The 13,541-nt window shown below is 38.8% G+C and overlaps 3 protein-coding genes across 3 annotated transcripts; all 3 read right to left on the bottom strand.

Annotated features, from left to right (window-relative positions):
- Nucleotides 1-4,630: 4,630 nt before the first annotated feature.
- LOC116253242 (uncharacterized) lies at nucleotides 4,631-5,209 on the bottom strand. Its single transcript, XM_031628007.1, has one exon. The coding sequence runs from the start codon at nucleotides 5,207-5,209 to the stop codon at nucleotides 4,631-4,633; it is 579 nt and encodes a 192-aa protein (XP_031483867.1).
- A 2,297-nt stretch (nucleotides 5,210-7,506) lies between these two features.
- Nucleotides 7,507-7,989, bottom strand: LOC116253240 (uncharacterized). The gene has a single exon (XM_031628006.1). The coding sequence runs from the start codon at nucleotides 7,987-7,989 to the stop codon at nucleotides 7,507-7,509; it is 483 nt and encodes a 160-aa protein (XP_031483866.1).
- Nucleotides 7,990-10,777: 2,788 nt separating this feature from the next.
- On the bottom strand, nucleotides 10,778-11,341 carry LOC116253239 (uncharacterized). Its single transcript, XM_031628005.1, has one exon. The coding sequence runs from the start codon at nucleotides 11,339-11,341 to the stop codon at nucleotides 10,778-10,780; it is 564 nt and encodes a 187-aa protein (XP_031483865.1).
- Between the last annotated feature and the right edge of the window lie 2,200 nt (nucleotides 11,342-13,541).

Genomic DNA, 13,541 nt, shown 5'->3' with positions numbered 1-13,541 from the left:
GGGGCTGTCTCTTCTTGAGTTCTGTATAGGGCACCGTCATCTGAAAGACACCCTTTGTCATCCCCATGCCTGACGAATTGCGTTTCATTACCAACACAGGATGAATCGGGGATCAGAGAAATTTTCAAGCATCTATATTTATTCTTTTCATGGCTTGAAATTTGGAGTCCATTTTTGAAACATCTTAATGCCTGTATTGTTGTCTGTCGTTCGGTGTGGTGGTTGAACAACATTCTCATCCTCAACATGGCAGCTACGGTGTTCTTTCCAATGCAACACGTTTGGGACTTGAACATACACTAATCCAGCATTCAAGAAGGTCAAACTAATAATCAACATGTCCCACTAATCAAAGTCCGTTGGTAGCCTAAGGTGGACTCTGTTCAGGTAAATTAACAACCAAAACTTTACAAAAGAGAACAATGGTTGTTTCCATGGAAGCACTACATTGTTTTTCAAGTTCAATTTCACCAATCTAGTTTTAAGGTTTACATATGGTGTCGGTACTATTACTGGGGCAATACTTGCTAGTAAAAGTAACTACTAATTCACCTACCTACCATCTCTTATGACACTTTCTTCTGCATTTGTGCCGCTCTATTCAATGTCCCTATTCACTGATGCTCTTGTATTTCATGAGTAATCCATCAGCGCCATGACTTTCACTAACACTTTCTTTTGCCCCGAAAGTTTTGTCAGAAAGCTTTGACCTTTCATTGACGTGTCACCCATCTTTACTTGCGTTTTATTCCGCGTCACTAAAATAATCAATTTCTTTTAGTGGTTAAGTTTGACCACAAGGGCTTAAGGATAATTTGGAAATTTAAAAACCTCTAAAGACCCCCACCCCGTACTTCCCCCTCATTGCTTTCCTCAATGATTTAACGTAACACAAAGGCCTCTATATAAGTATCTTCCAGAAGTAGCAAATAGCTCGTTTTGATCAACATCATAGGTCAATATCTCGCAAGGCAAATAAATACAACGTCCACTCCTTCTTCCTCGTCGCATTATGCAAAAGCACTTTCATGGCAGTCAATTTCTTAGATAGTGGAATTTCCTAAACGTAGTCCCCAACCTGAAGACTTGAACATGAATTTCAGTTATAGATCTTATATATAATTTGTGGATCACCATTAATCTCTTATTATATGGAGGTGCTTGGGCACGTGCCTAGCACCTGCGACCCGGATGCAAAGGCAATACATGCATCGGACTTAGAAGGATGAGAAGAAAGAGGATTGAAACTCTTCCCACTAATTATTTTGGGCCAAGGGGTGACGGAGTGGGAGCTTCGAGGAAGAAAATTAGAATAGCGAGCCTACCAGAGGTTGAACTGATAAAAGCGATTGATTCTGTGACGGATCTGGAGCTCTCGAGTTCCAATATTTATATACAAATAAGATACAAATCAGCTAAGAAATTGAATGTTTGGCCAATCAAGGAAAGGAAAACTGGTTGCCCATATATCAATATGCAGACACCATGAATAAGCCTTTTCCTTTGTTCTTTCTGCAATCAAATTGCGGTTACGGTACTTAGAAGGTAGATTGGGTTTTGGGTTGTTAATGTCATCAGATGAGACTTTAGTCTTTTTTTTTTTTTTTGGTGGACTGCCCAACTGCAGGATTTTGGTGGGTATGTACGTATATGAATGTTGATAGGGATTCATGGCAGTCACTAGCCCTAGATCGCTTGGATGTCGCCCAACCACATGATGAATGCTGCCGCCGAGTGAAGGGGTCTCGGCCATGGGCCATTTCCCCAGCACATTGCATGGCCAGCATTCTCGGGCTTGCTTCCTTTGGTAAATGTTTACGTGCTGGCCAAATTCCAGCAGGTTCGTATAAGCAGATCTTTGAACTGTGGCCTTAGGAAGAGGCAGGGGCAGAGATGAAGTCTTGTTCTAGAGGGGGTCGAACAGTTACGACTTACGCGACCTACTAAATGAAAATTTTGAAACTTTTTAATTTCATAGGGCTCAACTCCTGTGTTTTTCTTTCCAAAAGTTTTACAAGGGTTCAACTAACATTTCTGAAAATTTTAATATGTAAAAATTAAATTTTCAACGAAGAGCCATGGCCCCCTGCCCGCCCCCTTGCTCTGTCCCTGGGAAGGTAGGGCCGATTGTTGTGCCTCCACCACACGTAGCAATGAGTAGATATATAGAACGAACCTTGCCCCCTCAAAATTCGAAGACAAGAACTCAGGAGAAGAAATGACCCAATGGAGAAATTTCATCTCGTTCTTTAGTTCATTCTTCAGGGCATATAAGATGAAACTGACAAGCGATCGTGTTTAAATATAAGTGCAGGCACCAACAACTGAAAATGGAATCTACACTTGAAATCAAACACTTTCCTAATGCTAACGGTGCAATCTTGGCAGTGCTGCTTGTTTATGAATTTTAACTCCAATTCTTTTTAGGTATCGAGTTTGACCAAACAACCACTGCCTGCATGCAATGTTTTTTTGTTCTTATTTGTTCTCCAAACAAGTTACAAAAACTCTTTGCCGTTGCATATGAAAACATTCATAAGACGTGATCATATCAAGGATCGAACGAATATTGACTAGCATTGGTCCAGCATCGGAAGAACCCCGCAATGGAAATCAAAGTAGGGTACTTGGCAAAGATGGTCACAATATCTGCCTTCCTCTTTAATCGGGCACAACATTCAGAGCAATCCTGTGACATTGGTGAAAATAACCAACACATATGTCATATGTCCTTGTTAGGGTTTCACTCTCCATATCATCAATCAAACACTTACGAAATTATGCAAATTAATGGCAAAACACCTTTGATCATTGCGTCTCATGTATTGAAGTGCATATCTTATATTTTACCTAGCATTAACTTGGACCAAGCATGAGCCATGCTGGCCCACGGTCACAAGCATGGTATCCAACAATTATATCCATACGAGAGTATACTTCAAACTGTCAAATAACCGTCGATCCTTGAGAGAGTGAGAGCACCTGAACATCATTCAAAGGTCCAGTTCTCTATACTGGTGATTATCACCTATATAAACCGTGATAAATTTCACACAGTAAATATATTATGGTGGTATCATTCGATTAGACTCTTTTATGTATAAGTAAAATTTGTCACCTGTTGTGAGAATCCTAGCCTAAGTTCGTTGGGTGGGGCTAAACTGAACCTGAATCCAATCAATACATAGCACAACTATATTTTTAAAATTTAATTGCATAACTTCATCCTCGTAATAGTTCTTGCTTGAACTTGTGCAAAAGTGTGCTAAAAATCCAGCATGAAACACTTCCCACCATTATGAAAGCACGTCTTCCTTTCGTTGTGAATGTCGATGTAGGAGATAATTCTCCATCCTTGAATTTTAAGATCTCCATTGACCTATACTCACCAAATGTCATCAACAATGACTCGACAAGCTCATTATGTTAAGAAGATGCTATCTCAATAAAGTTCGTGGAAAAATGAATTGTCCTAAGTTGATAAATAACATCTATGTTTTCGTCTACTTAGATTGCACATACAACATTCATGTTAAGACATACATAATGCAAATACAGAGCAATCTGATTCAATGGTGTCTACAATATTAATCTAATTTCATTACATTTTTGGTGTTTAGGCCTTTCAAGTAGAGATTATTATTACAACTATACTTCAGTAAAAATTCATTATATATGCAAAGATACTCCACCTTAACAAAATCGAGTTTAAAAGACAGAAATTATTCAAATCAATGACAAGACTCCTTTAAGTAGGTCTCACGTATAGAAGTGCATATCTTACATTTTACCTAGCATTAACTTGGACCAAGGATGAGCCATGCTGGCCAGGGTCTCACATGCGGGGCATCCAACAGGATGCAGAATGCCCACGCATGGGCCGCCCGGGCCTAGTGGTGGAGGTACATGCCCACATAAATTGCTTATTTATGTAGCAGTACCTCATGGACATTTTACTAATTTACTTGGTATCCCACGAAGTAAAAATTACAACAGTAATGGTGCTACCAGCATCCATGCATGGTGACAGAGAAATCTGCTGCCTTTTAAGAGGGAGAGAGAGAGTGGGGGAGAGGGAGAGAGACCCCTGACAGCCAAGGTGGTTTTTAAGGGCCTTTTTGATGTTAGTAACACGATGAGAATGTTTAATGAATCCTGCCCAAGATGGAAGCAGATTTATGGTTCAAGTGTCCCATAAATTTATCCTAATTTTGAGGTAGATTCATGAAACAATCTCATGTTATTTCTAATATCAAACGGCCTGTAAATGTTTTGAGAGCGGGAACAAATTTCCTGGCATTTGTAAAAACTAAAGTTTTAAGAGAAAATGAGAGAGAAAGTCAACGGAAAAGTTAGTCTTTCTATACAGTCAATCTAAGAATAAAAGATATGTGACGATATGCATCAACAACAAGGACGAGAGAGAATAAAATAGTAATTCTATAGATGGAAGGTAAAGGCTTCTTTCATTGAACTCCTTCATATTATATGTAGCAGTCTCACTGCAATTGTGTAGCATTCACTTATTTAACATAATCATTGACAAAAAACCAAATAGCAAAAGCAAATCAGTCAACAAAAGCATGCAGCTCAACACAATAGAGATGCACTATTCTCATGCAAAGTACGATCAATAATGATGGCCATCATGCTCCTTATGATCCCTCTTATAATGGTCATCATCGTGCCTCTTGTGAGCTGGCTCATGTTTGTTATCATGATGCTCATTATGATCCTTCTTGTGTTTCTCATCATGATGATCCTTGTGTTCTTTCTTATGTCTGTCATCATCATGCTCTTTATGATGCTTTTCGTGTTTGTCGTCGTCATGCTTAGTCTTGTGATCCTTCTTGTGTTTATCATCATCATGCACCTTGTGATGCTGCTTATGTTCGTCATCGTCGTGCTCTTTATGATCCTTCTTGTGTTTGTCATGCTCGTGCTCGTGCTCATGCTCATTATGATCCTTCTCGCGTTTGTCATGTTCATGCTTCTCATTGTCCTTGTGATCCCTATGATCATGCACTTCATGATGCCCCTCATGTGGGCCATCTTTGTGATCCTTCTCATGGTGATGGTCTAAATGCATCTCACGGTGGTCATGCTCATGCTCCTTACGATGGTCTTTGGATAGGTCTCTGGCACCCGCTATGCATACGGAGAGGGCAATAGCTACGATGAGGATGAGGTGGAATGTTGTGCTCTTCATTTTTGCACAAGATCAGAGGAGCTTGGGAGGGTGAGGAAAGAAAGCAGCTGAGAAGAAGGGGAATTTGCGAATGGATAACAAAGAGCGATGTGGACTCCTTTATATAGAGAAGTAGCGATGTATGTACTAGTAATTTGATTGACGTATCATATTCTCAAAGTAACGAAGACGTGCAAGCATGCACGAGTCTAAATCATATTGCTTCGATGAGGTTTCCACGACGTGATTCAAGAAGTTTACTTTTGAGTTGTTGTCCGCAGATTGACTTGGTTGAAAGTTTAAATTGTTTTAGTGGTTGACCTTTCCTTGTTAGCATGTTTGCCATTCCCATTTTTCGACATATTCAATTGTCAGACATTGATCCGAATTAATTAAGAAACTTTTTCCTTTTGCTTGGACCGGCCACTTATTAAGTTGTTTTTAAGGCTTTGACCCTTTTCTTGAGTGCCAAAATGGTACATCTAAGAAGAGTAAATTGTCAATTTAGGCGAGTGATCAAACCTTAATATATGTATTCTTCTAAAATAAACTAAAAAAGAATTGAAAAGACTTGTCAAAATTTGTCTAAGATGTCCCACTATTCTCTCTCTCTCTCTCTTTATATATATATATATATATATTAGAAATTCTTATATATATATATATATATATATATTAGAAATTCTCATTGCCTTTTTCTTTTTTTTCTTATTAAATGATTGAATGACTCTAAAAAACTAAATTCACCATAGGTTCCTTGTTTCAACCTTCCACGACTTGGAAATGACAACGGCATCACTGCTATTATTAGGTTATATGAGTCATACTATGCATGAATTTTCGTGCATCATTATAGTTAATGGGTAAAATATTCAATAAAAATAGAAAAAATAAAAATAAAAACTATAAAAGACATTGTTTTAAAATTACAAAAATACCCATTCCACGTTGTACCGTACACAACGGCACGCAACCTTTTCTGGTCTTAATGCCGGTCGTGATCTCGTTGATGTGGTGAGGTAATAAATTTCATGCGCAATCACGGAAGGCGATACCAGGGTCCAGTTTTGAACCAGAGGTCCATGAAAACACCTAGATTTAGTTATGGGTGGCTTCTCATAGCGATCGGCTGATATTGTCCACGCATTTACCCAGCGAGTTCGAAGTGGATCTGCATTTCGCTTTTAGATATGCACACTAAAATATTCTGGGCCCTCAACAGTTGATTCCCTTATATTCAACTTGAGCGGTCGGCTGCCAAACCTCTTCCTTTTACTCCATCTTGTTATGCTTATCACGTTCAACTCAAGTATCTTTTCAGCTTGGCAAATTAGTGGGTCCGCGTGAACACAACGCGCCAATAGCATATCTATTAAACAAATACGAAGTCCACTCCAGCTTCTTCTTCATCACATTGTGTACTGTAGGCCTGTAACGCAGTACTTTCATGGCAGTAAATTATTGCTTGAAGAATTTCCTAGACGGATCGCCAACTTGGGCTTGTGAATTTGAGTAGCATCTTATAATTTTTCGATGATCACACCATTAATCTCTTCTCATGCAAGTGTTTGGGCACGTCCCTAGCACCTAGCTACTACTTGGTTATAGGTGAGGCAGCCAGAGGTTGAACTGATATACAGAGACTGACGGATTCGGACACTTTATATAGAAGTAAGATGCGTGCTGCTGTTCAACGTGTACAACAACTTAATAACAGGTCGGAGTGAAGGACAAATATTTCGTTGATCTCAGGATCGAAAATAAACGCTTGTATGTTGATGAGAAGTGGCCAGAACTGATAATGGACATATATGCTATCAAGGAAAGGTCAACAAAGAGAACTCACAATATCAACAAGTCAGTATGTTTTAAGTGTCCCATAATTGTACCCTAATTTTGATGTAGATTCATGAAAAAGTGTCCCATGTTGTTCCTAATGTTAAATGGCCCCTAAGTGTTTCGAGAGCGGGAACAAAATTCCTTGTGGTTGCTAAAAACGGAAGTTTGAAGAGAGAAAGAGAGGGAGAGTCGATGGTAAAAATAGTCTTTCTATACAGTCTATCTAGGAATAAAAGATATGTGCCGATATGCATCAACAACAAGGACGAGAGAGAATAAAATAGTAATTCTATAGATGGAAGGTAAAGGCTTCTTTCATTGAACTCCTTCATATTATATGTAGCAGTCTCACTGCAATTGTGTAGCATTCACTTATTTAACATAATCATTGACAAAAAACCAGATAGCAAAAGCAAATCAGTCAACAAAAGCATGCAGCTCAACACAGTAGAGATGCGCTATTGTCATGCAAAGTACGATCAATAATGATGGCCATCATGCTCCTTATGATCCCTCTTATAATGGTCATCATCGTGCCTCTTGTGAGCTGGCTCATGTTTGTTATCATGATGCTCATTATGATCCTTCTTGTGTTTCTCATCATGATGATCCTTGTGTTCTTTCTTATGTCTGTCATCATCATGCTCTTTATGATGCTTTTCGTGTTTGTCGTCGTCATGCTTAGTCTTATGATCCTTCGTCTTATGATCCTTCTTGTGTTTCTCATCGTCATGCACCTCGTGATGCTGCTTATGTTTGTCATCGTCGTGCCCTTTGTGATCCTTGTGCTCGTCATGGTCATGCTCATTACGATATTCCTTCTTGCGTTTGTCATGTTCATGCTTCTCGTTGTCCTTGTGATCCCTATGATCATGCGCTTCATGATGATCCACATGTGGGTGATGCAGATGGTGGTCATCTTTGTCATCCTTCTTGTGGTGAATGCGCCTCACTGTGGCCATGCTCGTGCTTCTCACGATGGTCTTGGGGTAGGTCTCTAGCTGCCGCTAGGCATATGGAAAGGGCAATGGTTACTATGAGGATGAGGAATAACGTTGTGCACCTCATTTTTTGCCAAAGATCAAAGGAGTTTGGGAGGGTGAGGAAAGGAAGCAGACGATCGAGAAGAAGAAGAGGAAGGGGAATTTGCGAGGCTGTGGAAAACAAAGATTGATTTGGACCGCTTTATATAGAGAAGTGGCCTTGTATGCATGTACCAGTGATTTGATGGACATATGATATTCTCAAAGAAATTATGAGGACATGCAAGCACACATGAGTCTAATAATTATATAGCTTCTTTGAGGATACACGACGTCCTTCTGGAAGTGTAACTTTGAGTTGTTCACCGGAGATTGACTTAGGTTGAAATTTTGAATTATTTTAGTGGTTGATATTTCTTTGTCACCAAACTCGGCCTTTACAATTTTTGCCAGTTTTCATCAACATCATCATCATTTATGGGACCTTGATCCAAATTAATTCAGAAACACTTTCCTTTTACTCGGACCAGTTATATATTAAGTTGTTTTTGAAGGATTTGGCCCATTTCTTGAGCGCCAAAATTGTACACCTATGAAGTGTAAATTGGCAATTTAGGCTCGTGATCATACCTAAATGTATATATTCTTTTAAAATAAACGCAAAAAACATTAAGAAAAATAAGGTGTCCAGGTTTGTCCGAGATGTATTGAAGTTAGAATTAATTTTGGGTTAACGCGAAAAGCTTTTTACCATTCTTTAACTTCTTAGTGCACAATGAGAACAGACTGGTGCCATCTTAACACCAGAGATGGCGGTAGCTAATCCGTGCCAACTGTCAATACTTGCTTAACTGACCACTAATATGGCGACCATGTGTAGAGCCGTTTGATTTTCTCAAATGAATTAAAGGTCCCATAATTATCAATTCAAAATTATATATACATATAATTTCCAATTATTTTTTGCGCTTTTCATCAGAATGTCTTGACTAGTTGTATAAGGAAGTTGGAAGCATGGATTCCCTTGCTTCAGAACCTTCCACGTCTCGGAAATGACAGTGGAATTTCCTAAACGTAATCCCCAACGTGAAGACTTGTATATGAATTTCTGTTATAGATCATACATATAATCTGTGGATCACCATGAGTCACTTCTTGTGGAGGTGCTTGAGACGTCCCTGGCACTAGCTGCGACCCAAGTGCACAAGGCAATACATGCATCGGACTTAGAATGATGAGAAGAAATATGACTGGAACTCTCCTCACTAATTATGTTCGGTCAAGGGGTGGCCATGTAGGGCATACTGGTGTATGACTTTTTTGTGTGTCAGTATCACGAATCACGAAAATATCTCCGATTGTTGGAAAAAGAAAATTTTTTGCGAGGAGAAAAAAAGTCGAAAAAAAAAAGTGAAAAAGACATTTCTAAGAGAGGATGGGGGGAGCTCACATGGGTTTTCATTGATGCTAAATTTTGTGCGTCACATATGAGCAAAGACTCTCATTGTCTCCGTTGACACTATACTAGTACTACACCTTTCCATCGGTGGTGAGTGATTCGATGGGTCTTCATTGACGCCATTTTCGCAGCATTACATATGTTTCGGTTGCACATATAGCATGCATGTTACGACATATATAGTGCAAATACAGAACAACCTCATTTCACGCTGTCTACAGTATTAATAATCTCATTGCATTACATTTTTTGGTGCTTACGGCTCACCCCTTTCAAGTAAAGGTTAATACAAATATACTTCAGTAAAAATTCATTATATATGCAAAGATACTCCACCTTTATTAAATCGAGTTAAAAAAACAGAGAAAATTATGCAAATCAATGACAGGACACCTTTCAATACGTTTCATGTATTGAAGTGCATATCTTGTATTTTACCTAGCATTAACATGGCCCAAGGATGAGCCATGCTGGCCCAAGGTAGGCATGGCAACCAACAGGATGCAGAATGCCCTTGCATGGGCCCCGGGCCTCGTGGTGGAGGCACAACCCCACATAAATTGCTTTTTTACGTAGCAAAACCTCATGGACATTTTAGTTATTTATGTGTTGGCTACCTGCGAGAGAGACCCTTGACAGCCATGGTAGCCCTTTAGGGATTGTTTGGCATTAGAAATAATGTGCAAATATCACATGAACCTGCCTCAAATTTTAGAAACATTCATGGAATACTTGAACAAGTGTCTTGTAATGGAGGTAGATTCATGAAACACTCATAAGTTGTTCATAATGCCACCTGCGATGTGAATATTCCATGAGTCCCTCTTCAAATTGGAAGTAGATTTAGGAAACACTTAACAAGTGCCTCCATGAATCAACCCCAATTTTAAAGTAAAAAATTCATGAAACTCTGAAACTCTGTTGTGTTGCTCCTAATTATATCCAATGGCCCCTAAGTGTTTTAAGAGCGGGAACAAAATCCTTGGTTGTTGCCACAAATGAAGGTTTCAGGAGACAGAGTCAACGGAAAAGATAGTCTTTCTATACAGTCAATCTAAGAATAAAAGATATATGCCGATATGCATCGACAACAAGGACGAGCAAGAATAAAATAATCATTTCATAGATAAAAGGCGAAGGCTTGTTTTATTGAACTCCTTCATATTATATTTAGCAGTCTCACTGCAATTGTAAGCCTTCACTTATTTAACATAATAATAGACAAAAACCAAAGAGCAAAAGCAAATCAGACAACAAAGGCATGCCGCTCAACACAATAGAGATGCACTTCTCTCATGCGAAGCACGATCAATAATGACGGCCATCATGCTCCCTATGATCCCTCTTATAATGGTCATCATCGTGCCTCTTGTGAGCATGCTTATGTTTGTTATCATGATGCTCATTATGATCCTTCTTGTGTTTCTCATCATGATGATCCTTGTGTTCGTTCTTATGTCTGTCATCATCATGCTCTTTATGATGCTTTGCGTGTTTGTCATCGTCATGCTTAGTCTTATGATCCTTCTTGTGTTTCTCATCGTCATGAACCTCGTGATGCTGCTTATGTTTGTCATCGTCGTGCTCTTTATGTTTGTCATGCTCATTATGATCCTTCTCGCATTTGTCATGTTCATGTTTCTCATTGTCCTTGTGATTCCTATGATCATGCACTTCATGATGCTCCTCATGTGGGCCATGGGGATGGTGGCCATCTTTGTGATCCTTCTCATGGTGATGGTCTAAATGCGTCTCATGGTGGCCACGCTCGTGCTTCTTACGATGGTCTTCGGGTAGGTCTCTGGCACCCGCTATGCATATGAAGAGGGCAATAGCTACGATGAGGATGAGGAGGAATGTTGTGCTCCTCATTTTTCGCACAAGATCACAAGAGCTTGGGAGGGTGAGGAAAGGAAGCAGCAGAGAAGAAGAGGAATTTGCGAATAGATAACAAAGAGCAAAGTGAACTCCTTTATATAGAGAAGTAGCGATGTTGTACTAGTAATTTGGTTGACATAGCATATTCTCAAAAAAACGAAGACGTGAAAGCACGCATGAGTGTGAATCTTATTGCTTTTATTGAGGTTCCCACGACGTACTCTTAGAATTTAACTTTTGAGTTGATGTCCGGAGATTGACTTGGTTGAAAATTTGAATTCTTTTAATGGTTCACCTTTTCTTGTTAGCATGTTTGGCCTTTCCCATTTTTCAACATCTTCACTTGTGGGACATTGATCCGAATTAATTAATAAACTTTCCCTTTTGCTCGGACCGGCCACTTATTAAGTTGTTTTTAAGACTTTGATTCTTTTCTTGAGCGCCAAAATGGTTCATCTAAGAAGAGTAAATTGCCAATTTAGGCAAGTGATCATACAGTAATATATATATTCTTCTAAAATAAACACAAAGACCACTGAAAAAAAAGTGTTCAAATATTTTTTTTGAGAAGTACCACAACTCTCCCTTTTTATATATATATATATATATTGTTACGTTTATGTTGAAAAAAACAAATTGAAAAAAGTATATATATATATATATATATATATATGTGAAAGTTGAAAGCAAGAGTTCCTTGTTTCAACCTTTCACATCTTGGAAATGACAGTAGGACCACACCTATTATTGGGTTATATGTGTCACAGTGTGGCTAATGATTAAAATACTTTTATTTGACATTGAAAAAAAAAAACTTGTTGTGAAGATAAAAAAGAAAATAGTGAAAAGTAAAAAATACTACAAAAGACATTTCTTTTTAAAAATTACAAAAATACCCATTGCTCCTTCACTGCGTACCGTACGAAATGGCGGACGCCACCTTTTCTCATCTTAATGCAAGTCGTCACCTCCTCGCTACTTCGAGGTAATAAATTTCATGAGCAATGAGGGAGGACGATACCATGATCCAGTTTTGAACCCCAGGTCCATGAAAACACCTAGATTTAGTTATGGGTGGCTTCTCGTTGAGATCAGCTGATCACGTTCCCGAGCGAGTTGGAAGTGGATCTGCATTTCGCTTTTAGATCGGTCGGCTGCCAAACCTCTTCCTTTTACTCGATTTATTCACGTATCTTTTCAGCTTGGCAAATTAGTGGCTCCTCGTGAACACAACGCGTCAATATCTTATTTATTAAACAAATACAAAGTCCACTCCAGCTTCTTCTTCATCACATTGTGTGCTGTAGGCCTGTAGCGCCGTACTTTCATGGCAATCAATTTCTGTTTGTGGAATTTCCTTGACAGATCGCCAACTTGGGGCTTGTGAATTTGAGTAGCATCTTATAATTTGTCGATGATCACACCATTAATCTCTTCTTGTGCAGGTGTTTGGGCACGTCCGTAGCGCCTAGGTACCACTTGGTTATAGGTGAGGCAGCCAGAGGTTGAACTGATATACTGAGACTGTGACGGATTTGGAGATTTTATATAGAAGTAAACAATCACGGAAGTACACATGCTTTAAGTTCCATAAGTAGCTAGTTCACCCACACGCGAAAGATGATCATAGAAAAGCACAAAAGAGTTACTTGTGGAAGTAACATAACCATATATTATTTATATTTTATACATATAAGAAAAAGATATCAGAAACAAATCAGGCACCTTTTTTGTATGTTTCTTGCATTCATTTTAACAAAAATCTGTTCTTTCAGGTATGATCTCGTCCCAAAATAGCAATTTGTCGTGTAATTAGATGCCTCTTTTCTATGACCAAGCAAAACGTCAACGTGTGCAACAACTTAATAACAGGTCGCAGTGAAGGACAAACATTTCGTTGTTCTCAGTATAAAAAATAAACGCATATACATTGATGAGAAGTGGCAGGAAGTGATAATGGCCATATATGCTATCAAGGAAAGGTAAACCAAAAGAATTCACAATGTCAATATGGTTCAAGTGTCCCATACATTCATCTTAATTTTGAGGTAGATTCATGAAACAGTCTCATGATCGGAAGGCAGATATAAACTTTCTTCCATCTTTTATTCTCACTCGTCAACAGGCGCTTAAGTGTTTTCCTAGCGGGAACAAAATTCCATGCGGTTGCTGAAAACGAAAGTTTCAAGAGCGA

Source organism: Nymphaea colorata, chromosome 4 (genome assembly GCF_008831285.2).
Source record: "Nymphaea colorata isolate Beijing-Zhang1983 chromosome 4, ASM883128v2, whole genome shotgun sequence".
Classification (NCBI taxonomy): domain Eukaryota; kingdom Viridiplantae; phylum Streptophyta; class Magnoliopsida; order Nymphaeales; family Nymphaeaceae; genus Nymphaea; species Nymphaea colorata.
This window is presented reverse-complemented; position numbering and strand designations above follow the sequence as displayed.